Below are 15008 nucleotides of genomic sequence, written 5' to 3' on the forward strand. Positions count from 1 at the left end.
TAGCCGGAAGATCCAGATTAGACAGTCAGGTGTCATATGGTGTGGTATTGTACTCAGTACCCTACAATTCAGATGATTCTGCCACCCAAATCCAGTAGTCTCATTAGGATAACGAGAACCTATGCGACACAATGATCAGTGCCCTGCAGCACCGCTCCTAGGTCCTGCTTCTCTAGCTGGCTGTACCTTCTCTGAGGAGAACTAGACACCTCCAGCAGCAGTAGACTGAGAGAGGGGCCACTTTGAGAGGGGCTTGTGAGCTGTGGCGGCTAAGTGACCCCACTGCAATTGCTGAAGGAAAAGGGGCCCCACTCAGGGAAGTTTCTGCAGTGCAGCTGGCTGTACCTCCTCTGAGTAGAATGAGGCACAATGAGCTTTAATATTTATTTGTACATATATTTATTTAATCAATCAATCAATCAGTAATTTCTTAAGACCCAGTAGGGTCTCAAGGTGCTGGTGTGTGCTACTGCTCGAAGAGCCAGGTCTTGAGGCGCTTCCTGAAGGTCAGGAGGTACTGGGTCAGACGCAGGCTGATGGGGAGGGAGTTCCAGGTCTTGCCGGCAAGTTGGGAGAAGGATCTGCTGCTGGTTGTGGTCCGGTGGATGCGGGGGACGGTCGTGAGGGCGAGGTTGGCGGAGCGGAGCTGGCGTGTTGGTATGTGTAAATTGAGACGCACATTGAGGTAGGCAGGTCCAGCGTCGTGGAGAGCTTTGTGAACGTGGATCAGGAGTTTGAAGATGATCCTTTTCTTGGTGGGGAGCCAGTGGAGGTCTCTGAGGTGGGCTGAGATGTGTTAGTGACAAGGGAGGTTGAGGATGAGTCGTGCTGAGGCGTTCTGGATGCGCTGAAGTTTTCTCTGGAGCTTAACCGCTGTTCCCGCGTAGAGAGCATTGCCATAGTCCAGTCTGCTGCTAATGAGGCCGTGGGTGACCGTTCTTCTGGTTTCAAGGGAGATCCATCTGAAGGTCTTGCGAAGGGTGTTAAAACATGAGGATGAGATGGCGTTGACTTGCTGGGTCATAGAGAGCGATGAGTCCAGTATGAAGCCGAGGTTGCGTGCGTGGGCGGTGAGTGTTGGGGCAGCTCCCAGAGTGGCAGGCCACCAGGAGTCGTCCCATGCTGCTTTGTTGGAGCAGAAGATGATGATCTCGGTCTTCTCCGAGTTCAATTTGAGGCGGCTTTTCTCCATCCAGTTGACGATGGCATGAATTCCGTGTGAAGATTGGTCTTGGCAGTTGTGTGGTCCTTCGTGAGAGAGAGGATCAGCTGAGTGTCGTCTGCGTAGGAGACGATGTTGAGGCCGTGGGATCGTACGATGTTGGTGAGCGGTGCCATGTAGACATTGAAGAGGGTGGGGCTGAGTGAGGATCCCTGGGGTACTCCGCAGATGGTCTTGGTGGCTTTTGACAGGAACGGGGGGAGGCGGACTCTTTGGGTTCTGCTAGAGAGGAAGGATGTGAGCCAATCCAGGGCTCTGTGGCGGATTCCGGTGTCATGGAGACGTGTGCGAAGGTTGTGGTGACAGGCGATGTCAAAGGCTGCGGAAATGTTAAGGAGGATGAGGGTAACTGTTTCACCTTTGCCGAGCTTGCTCCTGATGTCGTTGGTGCAAGCGATAAGGAAGGTCTCGGTGCTGTGGTTCTTGCGGAAGCCAGACTACGAGATGTCGAGTAGGCTGTTGTCCTCCAAGCAGCGAGATAGTTGGATGTTGACTATCTTCACGATGACCTTCGCAGGGAAGGGGAGTAGGGAGATGGGCCAGTGGTTTTTGAGGTTTTCGGGGTCAGCTTTGGGCTTTTTGAGCAGAGCGTTGACTTTGGCTTGTTTCCAGCTCTCTGGGAAGATGGTGGTCTCAAAGGAACTGTTGATGATGGTCTGCAGCTGGGGAGCGATGATTTAGCTGGCTTTATTGAAGACGTGGTGAGGGCTGGGGTCGGCAGGTGAACCGGAGTGGATGGTGCTCATGGTCTTGGTGGTTTCCTCGTCGTTGGTGTGGATGGGTGCGTTGGGGTCGGACTTGATAGTGGTGGAGGGGGATGGTGGTGCGAAGCTGCCATGGATGTCTGTGATCTTGCGGTGAAAAAAGGTGGCTAGGGAGTCGCAGAGGTCTTGTGAGTGAGGGGGGTCGGCAGAGCAGGAGTTGGGGTTGGCGAGTTCCTTGATGATGCTGAAGAGCTCCTTGCTGTTGTGTACGTTGTTGCCAATTCGTTCTTTGTAGAAAGATCTTTTTGTGGTCCGGATGAGCTGGTGATGTTTGCGGATGGCGGATTTGAGGGTGGCGTGGTTGCTTTCTGTTTGTCCTTGGCGCCAGATCTTCTCGGCTTTTCGCCATTCTTGCTTCGAGGCCTGAAGGTCTGCGGTGAACTAGGGAGCTTTCTTGCTGGTGCGGATGTTGGTGGTTTCCCTGATTGGAGCGAGGGTGTTGGCGCAGTCTCAAGACATTGCTTGAGGTTGAGGGCGGTGGTGTTGGGGTCGCTGGTGTTGGGTGGTGGGGTGTGGGCGAGGGTGGAGATCAGTTGGTCCTTGGAGATCTTGTTCCACTTGCGGTGAGGGATCTGATGCTGTTGGTGGTGGGCGGTGGGTTTCTGGAAGGAAAACTGGACACAATGGTGGTCGGTCCAGTGGAGTTCGGTGGTATGGGTGAAGGTGACATGGCTACTGGTGGAGAAGATGGCATTGAGTGTATGGCGGGCTGAGTGGGTGGACGTAGTGACAAGTTGCTTGAGGTCGAGGTTGTCCAGTAGGGCTGAGGAGTTGCTTTCGCCGGTGTTCTCCACGTGAAAATTCAGGGCGCCGAGGAGCATGTAGTCCGTGGAGGCGAGGGCCTGGGTGCTGATTGTGTCGGCCATGGCGTCGCAGAATTGTGGGCGGGGGTCTGTAGACGAGGGTTCCTCTCAGGGTGGTGATGGCGTTGACGTGTATCTGGAAGTGCAGGAGTTCAGCGGCATCTAGGTCGTTGTGGGTGTCGGTTGAGATCCTGATGGAGCTCCTGTGGACTATGGCGATTCCTCCTCCTGGTTTGTTGGTGCGGTCTCTTCAGGTGATTTTGTGGCCCTCAGGGATAACAATTTTGTGTGCCACGCAAGCAGAAATTAAGGTATAGGAGAGCTTTGCACTGCAGCAAAAGATAAAGTAGGGCAGTTCCATAATGTAACTGGAGGACCTCCCCTGCAATGAACATGAAGGGCCCCCCCTTCAGACTCACTCAGGCTAGGTGCTGTGCTGAGGGTGTCCTCTGCAGCTCAGGACCCCCCCCCCGCACCGCAGGGTCTGCAAGGGCCTTTGTTGAGCCACTGCAATAGCTTTTATCTGTAACCACATCAGCAGATGTGAGGGAGACAATCAAAACATGATTAATAGAATGAGAGGTGGGCTGTGTTGAGGGGATTTACGAGGAGCGGCGGCGAAGTGACCCAACCATGAGGAGTACCAAAAATAGAAGCGAAGGGGCCGGTCAGAGGATGTTGTGTATTGGCCAGAAGTGCAAAACTTGGAGCTGGGGAACTGGGTTTGAGTCTTGGTATGGTAAAAGTAGGTCCTTTTGGAACAAAATGCGCCTACAAGGCTGCTCATCAAATGAAGTTTACAGCACTAAACAGCATAGACATTTTGGGATTCCAAATAAAACAATAAACAAAAGCAGTGCAGAGCTGTTAGTCTGATGGAGTTCAAAACACAACCAGTAAAGAAGCAGACAAGTAACCAATGAGAACATTGTGCACACAAACAACAGATAATTAGAGTTTAACAATACAAGTAGTTAGTCCCTGCTCCAGGGAAGGAAACAAATGAGCACAAGGCAGGACTAAAATGATAAATTACACAATAGCAAAGAAGCCTTTTTCAAAGAAACACCAAATAACAAATACAAAGCTACTGGGCAGGATGAAAACCCATGAACTGATTACAGCATGTCTCAAAGAGACAGCACATGTCCTGCCTAGGCTCGACCTAAAAACATCTGTTAAGGTGTGTTATCTTGTATGAGGGTTGGCCCCCTAGCTGCTTACCACCCCTCAGCATGACACTCTCCACCCTTCCACAAATACACTGAACACATGTGTACACAAGTTGTTAGAAATGGGGTCTCAGACCCTCACTCTAGTCAGGGTAAGGGAGTCAGACTCCTAAGATAACCCCTGCTCACCCCTTGGTAACTGGGCATGAGCAGTCAGGCTTATCTCAGGGTCAGCGTTAAGTATTTGTACCCACACACAGTAACACAGTCAAAACACTACAAATGGACACCACACCAGTTTAGAAAAATAGCCAATATTGAAATAAGTAAAATAGGACCAAAATAACAAAAATCCAACATACACAAGCAGCAATATGAATTTTCAAAGATGGCATTCCCAATAAAGTGCTTAGAAACATAATAGCTCCAACTGGTGCTCTTACCGTGACGGAGTTGTTCCCAACAGTCTGATGCCACTCGCACGGAAATGCGGTGCTGGGCATGGAGTAGCATGGACCCCAGGTACAGTACCTTAGAAATGAGGCAGAGTCAAAGACGTGGCATGGAGTCGGGGAGGTAAGGCATCCCTGGAGCCGGTGCAGCATCAGTTCCCTGCTGCTATGCGGTAGGTGATGCATTGGTTCCTTACTGCTACGCAGGGGAGGTGAGGCGTTGGTTGCTTGTGATCCAGTGAAGTCAGTCATGGTCCCCTCACTTCAGCAGGGACCATGGCTTTGGGTGCAGGCAGAGGCACAGAGTAGGGCAGTGGCACTGGTTCTGGAGTTGTCATGAGTCGGTGTACCTGGTTCATCTTGTTTTATGCCAGATTTCACTCCTAAGGGCCCAGGAACCAGAGTTGTCACCTCTTGGCAAGTCAGAGTCCTCAACAAGGGAACCCAGGGGCTCGCAGGTAAAGTCTTTGATGTCCCTGAGACTTCTTAACAGGGAGGAAAGCTCAGTCCAAGCACTTGAAGAGTCTTCACAAGCAGGATACACAGCAAAGTTCAGTCTCTGTCCTCTCCAAAGCAGAAGCAGCAACTGCAGGCCAACCCAGCAAAGCACTAACAGCAAAGGAGCAGTACTCTTCCTCACAGCTCTTCAGCTCTTCTTCTTGAAAGGGTCTCCTCTTTATTCAGAAGTGTTCTAAAAGTACGGGGTTTTGGCTCCAATACTTATACTCATTTCTGCCTTTGAAGTAAACAAACTTCAAAGGAAAGTATTTGTAGTGCACAAGACCCTGCCTTTCCTGCCCTGGTCCCAGACATACTCTAGGGGGTTGGAGACTGCATTGTGTAAGGACAGGCACAGCCTTATTCAGGTACAAGTGTTAGCTCCTCTCACCACTCTATCCACAGGAAGACCCATCAGGATATGCAGGGCACACCTCAGCCCCCTTTATATGACAGTCTACAGTGAATTCACAACCAGCCCAACTGTCATCCTGACCCAGACGTGTATTCAGCAACCAGGCAGAGACACAGAAAGGTTATGCAAGAAAATACCCACTTTCCAAAAGTGGCATTTTCAAACTTACATTCTAAAAACCAACAGCACCAAAAGATGTATTTTTAAATTGTGAGTTCAGAGACTTCAAACTCCAGACCTGTATCTGAATTTGATTTATAGTCCCTGGACACACATAGTGCAGTTCACTAGGGATTTACTAGTGAATCAGATATGCCAATCATCCGTCACCAATCATAAACACAAATTTCTTAGGGAGCACTTGCACTTTAGCACTGGTCAGCAGTGGTAAAGTGCCCACAGTACCAAAAAACAGCAACAACCAAATCCAGCACAAAGTCAACAATACAGGAAGCAGGAGCACAAAGACAGGGGAAACCATGCCAAGGATGCCTGGTCTAACACACCTTCTAAAGGAAAAAGTTGCACGTGCACGCGCCCTCGCGTGTGTGTGTAAATAATGACAACGCTGTAAATGTGTTTTATTTGCATGCACATTTACCATTGTGTTCAGTGCATGAGTAATGAAAGAAGAAGAAACTGGTCCGTTTAATTAATTCTAAACCCTTTTCTCTCCAAGATGCCATTATTTAAGGGCACTCCTCCTGTTGTAGTCATCCTCATCTGGTGCCCCGCCATTTCTAAAAGGAGAGGTAACAACTTCCACTTAATGAGCCACTGTTTCATGGAGCTGATGAGGAACAGGACGTCTCCCGGGCTGCTGTTGCACGCTTCCCCGTGGGTTTATGAAGTAAGGGTGGGCTTCACAACTGAATTAACTGCGATAGCACTCATAATGCTATAGACCTTGAAACCTTTTGTCTTTCTGTTTACAACATTGGATGGGTGACTAATGACTTTCCGCTCGCATTTCACTCATTCGCAGAGTGTGGATCATAAATACTGCTTTCCTTTTTTTATCTCACGTGTCCTACAAGATAGATCAGACATTAAAACAAAAGCTCGATTGATCAAGCAGCCTCGTTCATCACGTTCATTTTATTCCGTCTAGCAGCATTAGATTCAACATTTTTATCACATAGAACATTTAATGATGAAAATATTCCAAGAGATACACAACGCGGGCCTTATGCACAAAACAAGCGAGAAGGCAGGGGTGGAGATTTATTTCTTCGACCGAACGTAGGTTTGTGTTGTTTTTTCTATTTATAAACATCCCAGCAGTTTGCTGCCAAGTGTGGAAATCTCATGGCATTGGTGTAATTAGAACAATTAGCAGCATTGGCGGGCCATAATGTTCAAGGTGCATCCGTGTTTTAATGTTGCATTTTCTGGGTTGTGCTAATTGTGAATTCATAGTATGATTAACCAAAACATCCAAACCAAAACTGGTCTCTAGTATGTGAGAAGAGTTGATTGCAAGCCTAAGACACATCTGAAAACGTGTATTTCTAAGAGTCACACACACTTCCACCATTTTCACTAATTTTAGGTATTTCTCTTTTTTTTCAATTTGAGTAGAAACGCATTACAGATGTAGCATAAGAAATGGGATGTCTATTACTTAATTTGACCAGAGGACGACGGGCCAGATTATTTTCCCGCTCTAAGGAGTTCCTATTCCATAGCTATTCATACATAGACAGCTCTGCTTCATCCAAGAGTATGTGTTTCAGCTGAGGCTTCACTAAGAGGGTGGTATGTGGCCAAGTCTACTTTCAGTGCCACACTCTTATCATAATTGAAATAAAGTATCTAACTGCATTGGGATAGATGTATCACAACTGAAAAAAGGATTTATGTCTATCCAGAATTGTGTGACAGCACAACACTTTTATAAAAACTATATGTGCAGTATTAATAGTCAACGTAGCAGAAGTTACACATAACACAATAAAATACGCAGTAGGAAACACATTTTTGGTCATTTTCAAACAGAATGGTAATCCTGTACGAGACCAGTAATCTGAAATAAAAAAAAAACATTAATCTCAAATGTAATATAGTAATGAGAAATTAAATTCGGTAAACTCAATTTAGTCACTAAATCAGGGCTCTTTTTAAACCTAGTCATCGGCCTCTGCATCCTTAAAGCTCCACATTATGCTATTACTAATCAGGTTTTGCGGTAGGGGCCGAAGGGTGGTTTACCCTCTCAGTGGCCATAAAAACAGAACTATTCACCAGTTTGGGGCTCCTCAGGGAGTGAGGTGAGTAGGTAGGGCCAAAGGATCAACATGTGGCCAGCTCCATGCATTCCTCTGTATATTTCCTCTGTGGTGCTTGGTTTGATGCGTCTTGTGTTGTGAGGGACGACCAGGCTGACTTGTTGAATTTTACCCTGCAAGGACTCATAGGTGTTTGAAGTAAGAGCTGAACGAGTCCTGGACAGATACAGTTCAGTGAGGATTCATTCCTGGTCTAGATAATTGGCTTCTTCTCTGCATAGATCATGGAAGAGGCATGAAGAGGCAGCATGTTGTGTGATGGTCACACCATCAAAGTATTTCACTCCTGCCCAGGACCGTCATGCATTTTCTGCTGTTGGTGGGGAGTGTCTTATCTTGTAGAGTCCCACAACGAGCTTCAGAGGCCCTTTTACAGGAATTTGCCATCATATTCACACACCTACACTCATGTGTGCAATGGCGTAAAAGGTATCTCTCCTTGTGTTCACAAATTTGTTTTAATCAATATTGTGCCTCATGTTCATGAAGAATGTATTATAGATCTTTTGAGGGGTCCTAATACACATGAAGCGTTTTTTGGACTAGCACGATAATAAGAAATTAGATTATTATTCGGGGCACTTGGGTGTGACTACCTAACTTAAGGAATAATCAGAACCCTTATCAAGGTGAACACTCACAGCCGCTAACTTAACCCAAGCTCAAACCCTTGATAGGTGTGGTAGAGAGCAGACATGCTTAACTTTGAGCAATGTGTGAAGTATTTATGCAGTATCAAAATAGAAGTAAGGTGAAAATGCAAAATAATACAAATCACAAACCAAATTGAAAAAGTAGAGTAAAATTTAGTAGACAAAATGAGACTAAAATGCCGAAAATACAATATGGTGAACCTGAGAAATGTTTTTATTTTTTTTATTTTAAGTAGGAATAGTGCCAAGAAGCATAAAGGGCCACGGATAGTCAATGGTTGTGGTAGACTGTAATTAGGCACAATTTAATGCTGACTGCAATAGAGCACTGGTCCGATACACCAACTAGGCTCGTCCTGCCCAATGACCTTACCTTCTGACTTTAGACCTTTAATTCACAATTCACTACAGGAGTACACTTCTGAAGCCAGCCAGGACCTCACAGGAGACACTTAGAGACTCACAGGGTGTCAGCTGGAGGCCAACAGCAAGGTCATGTCCATGTCTAGTTGCCACGAGTCAGCTGGGCATTTGCAGGAATGGTCTATTGTATCTCTGTAGCTTCAAAATAAGGTTAGCCTTTTGAGTCTTGGAGTCCACTTCTACATCCTGGGTACAAGAGAGAGCAGATCTAGTTGTTCAGGTCTCTTCTCAGGTCACAGACAGCAGGTTCAGTCCCCTTTAGATCTTTATCAGGTTCAGGAGTGTACAGAAGTGGGTGCCTGGAGGTGCCACATTAATGACTGGCAGCATGAGCTAGTGGGTGGGAGTGAGTCCCTGGAACACCCCAATCAATGGTATAAAAGTTCCTAGGGCCAACCATGCCCACTGTGGACATTTTGTTAAATTGGCAAATGTCTCCAGTCACATTAAACGTGAGTTGTGAGGGCGGGGGATATGTGTTGTAGGAGGCTGGCCTGGTTTGTAGTGGGAACCAAAGGTACTTACATCTTACACCAGGTCCTATTATCCCTTATTAGTGAAATGTAGTCAGTCTCTAGCAGCTAGGCCGTCTAGAGGTAGCTGTAGCAGAGCAACCAAGGATGAACTAGGAGACATGCAAAGCTCTTGCAATACCACTGTAGTCACACAGTACTCACACACATGAAATAAAATACTCAGTGTTACAAAAACAAAGGTACTTTATGTTAGTGACAGAAATGCCAAAAATACCTTAGAGAATATACTCCCTTAGGAGGTAAGTAATATACACAATATATACACTAGTATCCAAAAACAGGTAAGTACACAGTCAGAAAACGGTGAAAAAAGTGAAAATCACAATAGGTTGCAATGAGCCTAGGGGAAACACAAATCATATACTAAAATAGTAGAATGTGAAAGTCGGTTTCCCACCTGGGCAAATGTAGTTTGTAGAGGGGTGCTGGGAGTGTAATAAAACATCAAAGGTAAGTAATATACCCCACCCCAGAGCCCAGGAAAACAGGAGCAAATCACAGTAAGTTTCCTGAAACACACAAGAAGTCGTGATGGAAGATTATGTAAGAACCAGAAGAGACTGCTAGACACCAATGATGGATTCCTGGACCTGAAGTCCTGTGAAAGAAGGGAACCAAGTCCAAGAAGCACTGAAGAGTCCAGGGAGCACAGGAACCCCTGCCAACCCGGATGAAGGTGCAAAAGAAGAACCACCAGAGAGAAGACAAAGTCAGTTATGCATCCAGAAAGACAGTAGCGGGTTCCTGGTTGGTGCAGAAGATGTCCCATGCCGGATGGAGAAATGAAGTCTGGTTTGCGTCGCTGGATTCTGTCAACAAGCCTTGGCACATGCAAAGCTTGTGGTTAGTGGAAAATGGTGCTGCCCGGGACCAGGAGGGACCTGGTGGCCTCTACCCAGGAGAGGGAGACAGAGGGGGCTCTCAGCAACTCAGAGAGCCCTTAGAAGCCCAGTCAGTGTGCACAGGAGTCCCACAGCATGGGGACAAAGAAGGTGCAAATAGAGGCCCATGCAGCATGACACACAGGGATCCCACGCCACTGGAGAACCACTCAGGAAACTATGCATCACAGGATGGAGTGCTGGGGACCTAAGCTGTACTATGCACAAAGAACTTCTTGGAAAGTCACACACAAGCCTTGGCAACGGTGAGTCAAGTAGTGCTGTCTTGCATGGGGAGGCAAGCTCTTACCTCCACTAATGTTGGACCACTGGACCTTGGGACTGTCGGGGTCACTTTAGTCCACCACCCATGTTGCTGGATCCACGCTCATGGTCTGGAGAGGGGTCTCACACCACCAGTCGTCGCTGCAGAGAGGTGCCTACTGAAGCAGGGAAGTGACTCTGTCACTCTCCGGTAGATTCCTTCAGTTCTTCTGGTGCAGGCTGAAGACAGGCAGTCCTCGGAGGATGCACGGCATGGAAACTGTTGCAGTTGCTGGCAGGAGGTGAAATTACAATGTTGCAGAAGTAATCTTTGCTTCTTTGTTGCAGTTTGTAGAGTTCCTGGAGGGTTCAGCTGAGGTTCTGTCGATAAAAGATAAAGTAAAGGTTGCAGAGGATTCCTGCTGGAGTCTTGCAATCCGAATCAGAGGAAACACCCAGAGGAGAGACCCTAAATAGCCCTGAAAGGGAGATTGGTTACCTAACAGGGGAGGGCTCTGATGTCACCTGCTAGTACTGGCCACTCAGATGCTCCAGAGTGCCCCACAACCTTGGAATCCAAGAAAGCAAATCCCAGGGACACTCAGGAGGAGCTCTGGGCACCACCACTGGGGTGGTGATGGACAGGGGAGTGGTCAGTCTCCTTTCATTTGTCAAGTTTCATGCAGAGCAGGGATTGGGGGTCTCTGAACCAATGTAGACTGGATTATGCAAGGAGGGCACCATCTGTGCCCTTCAAAGCATTTCCAGAGGCTCTGGGAGGCTACTACTCCCATGCTTGTAAAACCTATTTCCAAAGGAAGAGGGTGTAACATTCCTCTCCCAAAGGAAATCCTTTGTTCTGCCTTCCTGGGCTTGAGCTGCTCAAGCAAAAGGAGGGCAGAAAACTGTCTGTGAGGTTGCAAAAGCTGGGGCTGCCTGGAAACCTCAGAAGGCTGGTATGGCAGTACTGGGGGTCCACTGTGGAGCCCCCAGAGTGCATGGGATTTTGCAACCAATGCTGGAATCAGTATTGGGGTATAATGCCCAGTTGTTAGACACCTAGCATGGCCATATTCGGGGTTACCACTGTGAAGCTGGACATAGGTATTTACCTATATCCAGTGCACGCGTAAAATGGTGTCCCGCACTCACAAAGTCTGGAAACATGATCCTGGACGACGTGGGGGGCACCTCTGCTAGTGCAGGGGTGCCCTCACAAACAGGTACTTTGCACCCAGCCTTTAGGGTTGGAAGGCCTGACGTATAGGTGACTTATAAGTGACCTGGTGCAATGTAAATGGCTGTGAAATGCAGCAGCAGTATGCCAATTTGGGATGAAATACTGGGTTACCAATTTGTAGTGACAATTTTGGGAACAGAGAGAGCATAAGCATTGGGGTCCTGGTTAGCAGGATCCCAGTGACACAGTCAAGCATACTGACAAAAACAGTGAAACATACTGACAAGTAGGCCACAAACCATAAGCACCGGGCCCTGGCTAGAAGGATCCCAGTGACACAGTCAAACACACTGAAAAACAGGCCACAAATAGGGATGACCATGCTAGAAAGAGGCTACTTTCTCACATGTGTGAGAAGTTTATAATGGTAATTCAGTGTCCTCCCACATCTAACGCTCAAATCTAGTTTGAAGTAGCCACAGTACTCCTAATAAACCCAGAAACAGAAACCTGGTAGAACAAAAGCAGGGTAACCAGACAGTGGATGCAGAAGAATTGTGTTAGCATCCTAGGTCTATTTTAAGAGATCGAATTGCAGCTCTTAAACTGCCATATTCATGCTACAATGATAGGTCTTTGCACTGCCACAGTAGTCAATGGCATTATAGGCGCTGCGTCCACTGGAGGCATTTAAATTCCATGTTCTGGGTATATATGGTAATATATACTAGGGACTAGGGCCAATTCAACCGTGTTTAAAGGGAGGTGTAGGCACTTTACTGCTAGTTAGCATGAGTAAAGCATACACATTTTCAAAGTCAGGACACATGTAGCACCCAGTAAAAGGTGAAAAATCTGAAGTCACCAGTCAGAGAATTCATATTTCATACAATGACACTGTAGAGAAGGAATATTTGCTGCACATAGGATTGTTTCTTCTCCTTTAGCTAGTGGGCTTTTTATACATGCGCACAGGAACACCAACATGTCTTCCTCAGAAATTCAAATCAACGGGTGGCATCTTGGTGTATTGCCACAACAATCATGGTTTGGACTACCGGAGTTACCTTCCCAGGGCAACTCTGTTGCCCCTCCAACAATAAAGGCATTTAACCACACATCTTTAGTCTGGCTGGGATGAGGCCTGGTAAATGTGAAAAAAGTCGGTATACCCATTTTCACATCTGTGTAACTACTGTTGAGCTTGGTGTGGCTATTTTAACATTTTCTACATAAGGTGAACATCCCTTCGAGTGGGATGCTCCACCTATAATTTTGAAATTATGCAGAGTGCAAAACCAAGGAGCATTGAAACCTTTTCCCAGTGCTTTCCACTTTCTACAGAGCACATAATGGTGTCTCTGTGATAAAAGAGTTCCAAAGAGAGAACTCATTTGTAAAATTGTTTCATGCATAATTATGAAAAGAAAATTGTTGTTAACAAATTGAAACCGTTCATACGTCTGTTTTATGGTGCTTCTTGTGATTATTATTTAACCTTCTTTTTCAGGCAAAGGTGAGCATGGCAAACCATACCCTCTCAGTGAAGAAGAGCAGGATGACACCGCATATCGAGAAAATGGCTTTAATATTTTTGTGAGCAATAACCTTCCTCTGGACAGATCTCTGCCAGACATTCGGCATCCAAAGTAAGTTACATTACTTTAAAGTCATATATATATATATATATATATATATATATATATATATATATATATATATATATATATATATTTAGGTCTAACAGAATATTTATGTCATTATGAAATTCTAAGACCTTATATCTTGCAAAAGTATAGCATGGTGGCAATTCATCAATAAGTAGCCAGGCATCCTGTTATTATAGTGCTATATTACATTTTTAAAGCTAGAAGTAAATTCTATGATTTTTGACGTAAAGGTTACAGCGTACAAAATCAGTCTCTTAAGTAAGAAACAGCTTCATGTTAAGTCAATAAAAGGTGGCACACTTGCATCCACGATCTAATGAAAGAATTATAAAGTTGATGTGCAGGATCGGGGTTATCTCAGTCTTCGTATGACGTAGGCTTAGTATTAATTAATAACACATTTACAAGACAAGAATTCAAAGTAAAAAAATAATAAAACTTTATTTCAAATCAGGATCATTTCAGTAGGCAAAAAACTCAGTAGTCAAATCCTGGGAAATGAGCACAATAAGTCAAAATTAAATAATGTAAGAGGATGAACATAAGGTCTGCCTCCAAAGTAAGCAAACAGCTGGAACCAAATAATAGTTCAGCAAGAGGACCGACATAGTTGGCCTCAAATGGAAAGTCAGAAGAAACCTAAGTGATAGAAAACGCAGTCTGCACAATTTAAAAGGGAAAAGAAAGTTTAAACACAAATCAAAAAAACAGATTAGCATAGAATTTGCTATTGTAAAAATGTGAATTTTTCCTGGAATTAGGGGGTCTTTGATTTCTTAGTAATCCTATTTTTAGTTCCAGCAACATGAATGGGTGACCACATTTCTCACGTTATAGTCCCCAACATCAGTGTAAGTGTTGATGGCAGGAGGAATAATTTGCTACTGCAGGGACTTAAAAAGTGTAAATGTGTTTTCTAAACTTTAACACTAAGCTGGAAGGCGATAATGATCTTGTTCTCTGTTTAGAATTAAGTTTAACCACCTTTCTATAAACGTAAAGAAAAGTGAAAATGGAACATATACACGTATTAAAATTTCCAGGGAGGGGACATGACCAAGATACTTCCCATACAATCATACCTTCTGCTGTTTCCTCCTATCCTCCAGCCAAAACCCCATGAACATACAGATAATATTGCCAATCCAATTAATATAAGTCACAAACACGTCATTGCAGACAGGTCATGATACTGTAAGAAAATTATGATTATCTGAACCATAAGGGATCCAATGCACCAGCAATCTCACCCAAGGTTGTATCTAGATTGTCCCCAAAAAGAAAAAAGCAATTTCTACAAATGTTGCAAGAATGAGGAGCCTTACTTTACTTGGACATATATGATCAACTAAAGAAAGGCAAATAATTACCATTATTCATTCCTATATCCATGTGACATCTGCATCATTGAACCTCCACCTGGATATAGCAATAGCCCAGATGTGGGTACTTCTGGAATCTGCGAATACCAAGGTTGTAACACTTGTGTGAGAAATTGGCCATTTTCTGGTCACCACATTTTGTTTGCTTAATTTTATTGGTGGTTTTTATACTCTGGACAGTAGGTCATCGCTGTCCAGTGCCCAGTATCTGCTCTCACCTCAAAACATGTAAAAATTGGCTAAGGCTATATAGTTATATTCACCTCTCCTGTGAAGCCATCATAAATGGTGTTGAAACTACACTATGGCGTGTAAAGTTAGATGTCAACTGTGTATTGCAGCACCTATTATGCAGTCATGAGTGTAACAAGGAAAAGGTGGCCTCAGGTGACAATGTCACCTGAC

General features: G+C 45.4%; 1 protein-coding gene across 2 annotated transcripts in view; it reads left to right on the forward strand.

Moving 5' to 3' along the window:
- Positions 1 to 15008, forward strand: part of GALNTL6 (polypeptide N-acetylgalactosaminyltransferase like 6) — a 2249191-nt gene that overhangs the window by 1144131 nt on the left and 1090052 nt on the right. For both annotated transcript variants that reach the window (XM_069244332.1, XM_069244340.1), the window contains one exon: positions 13062 to 13200. In XM_069244332.1, the coding sequence (XP_069100433.1) occupies positions 13062 to 13200 (139 nt within the window). The remainder of the gene's footprint in view (positions 1 to 13061; positions 13201 to 15008) is intronic.

Source organism: Pleurodeles waltl, chromosome 1_2, assembly GCF_031143425.1.
Source record: "Pleurodeles waltl isolate 20211129_DDA chromosome 1_2, aPleWal1.hap1.20221129, whole genome shotgun sequence".
NCBI classification, from domain to species: domain Eukaryota; kingdom Metazoa; phylum Chordata; class Amphibia; order Caudata; family Salamandridae; genus Pleurodeles; species Pleurodeles waltl.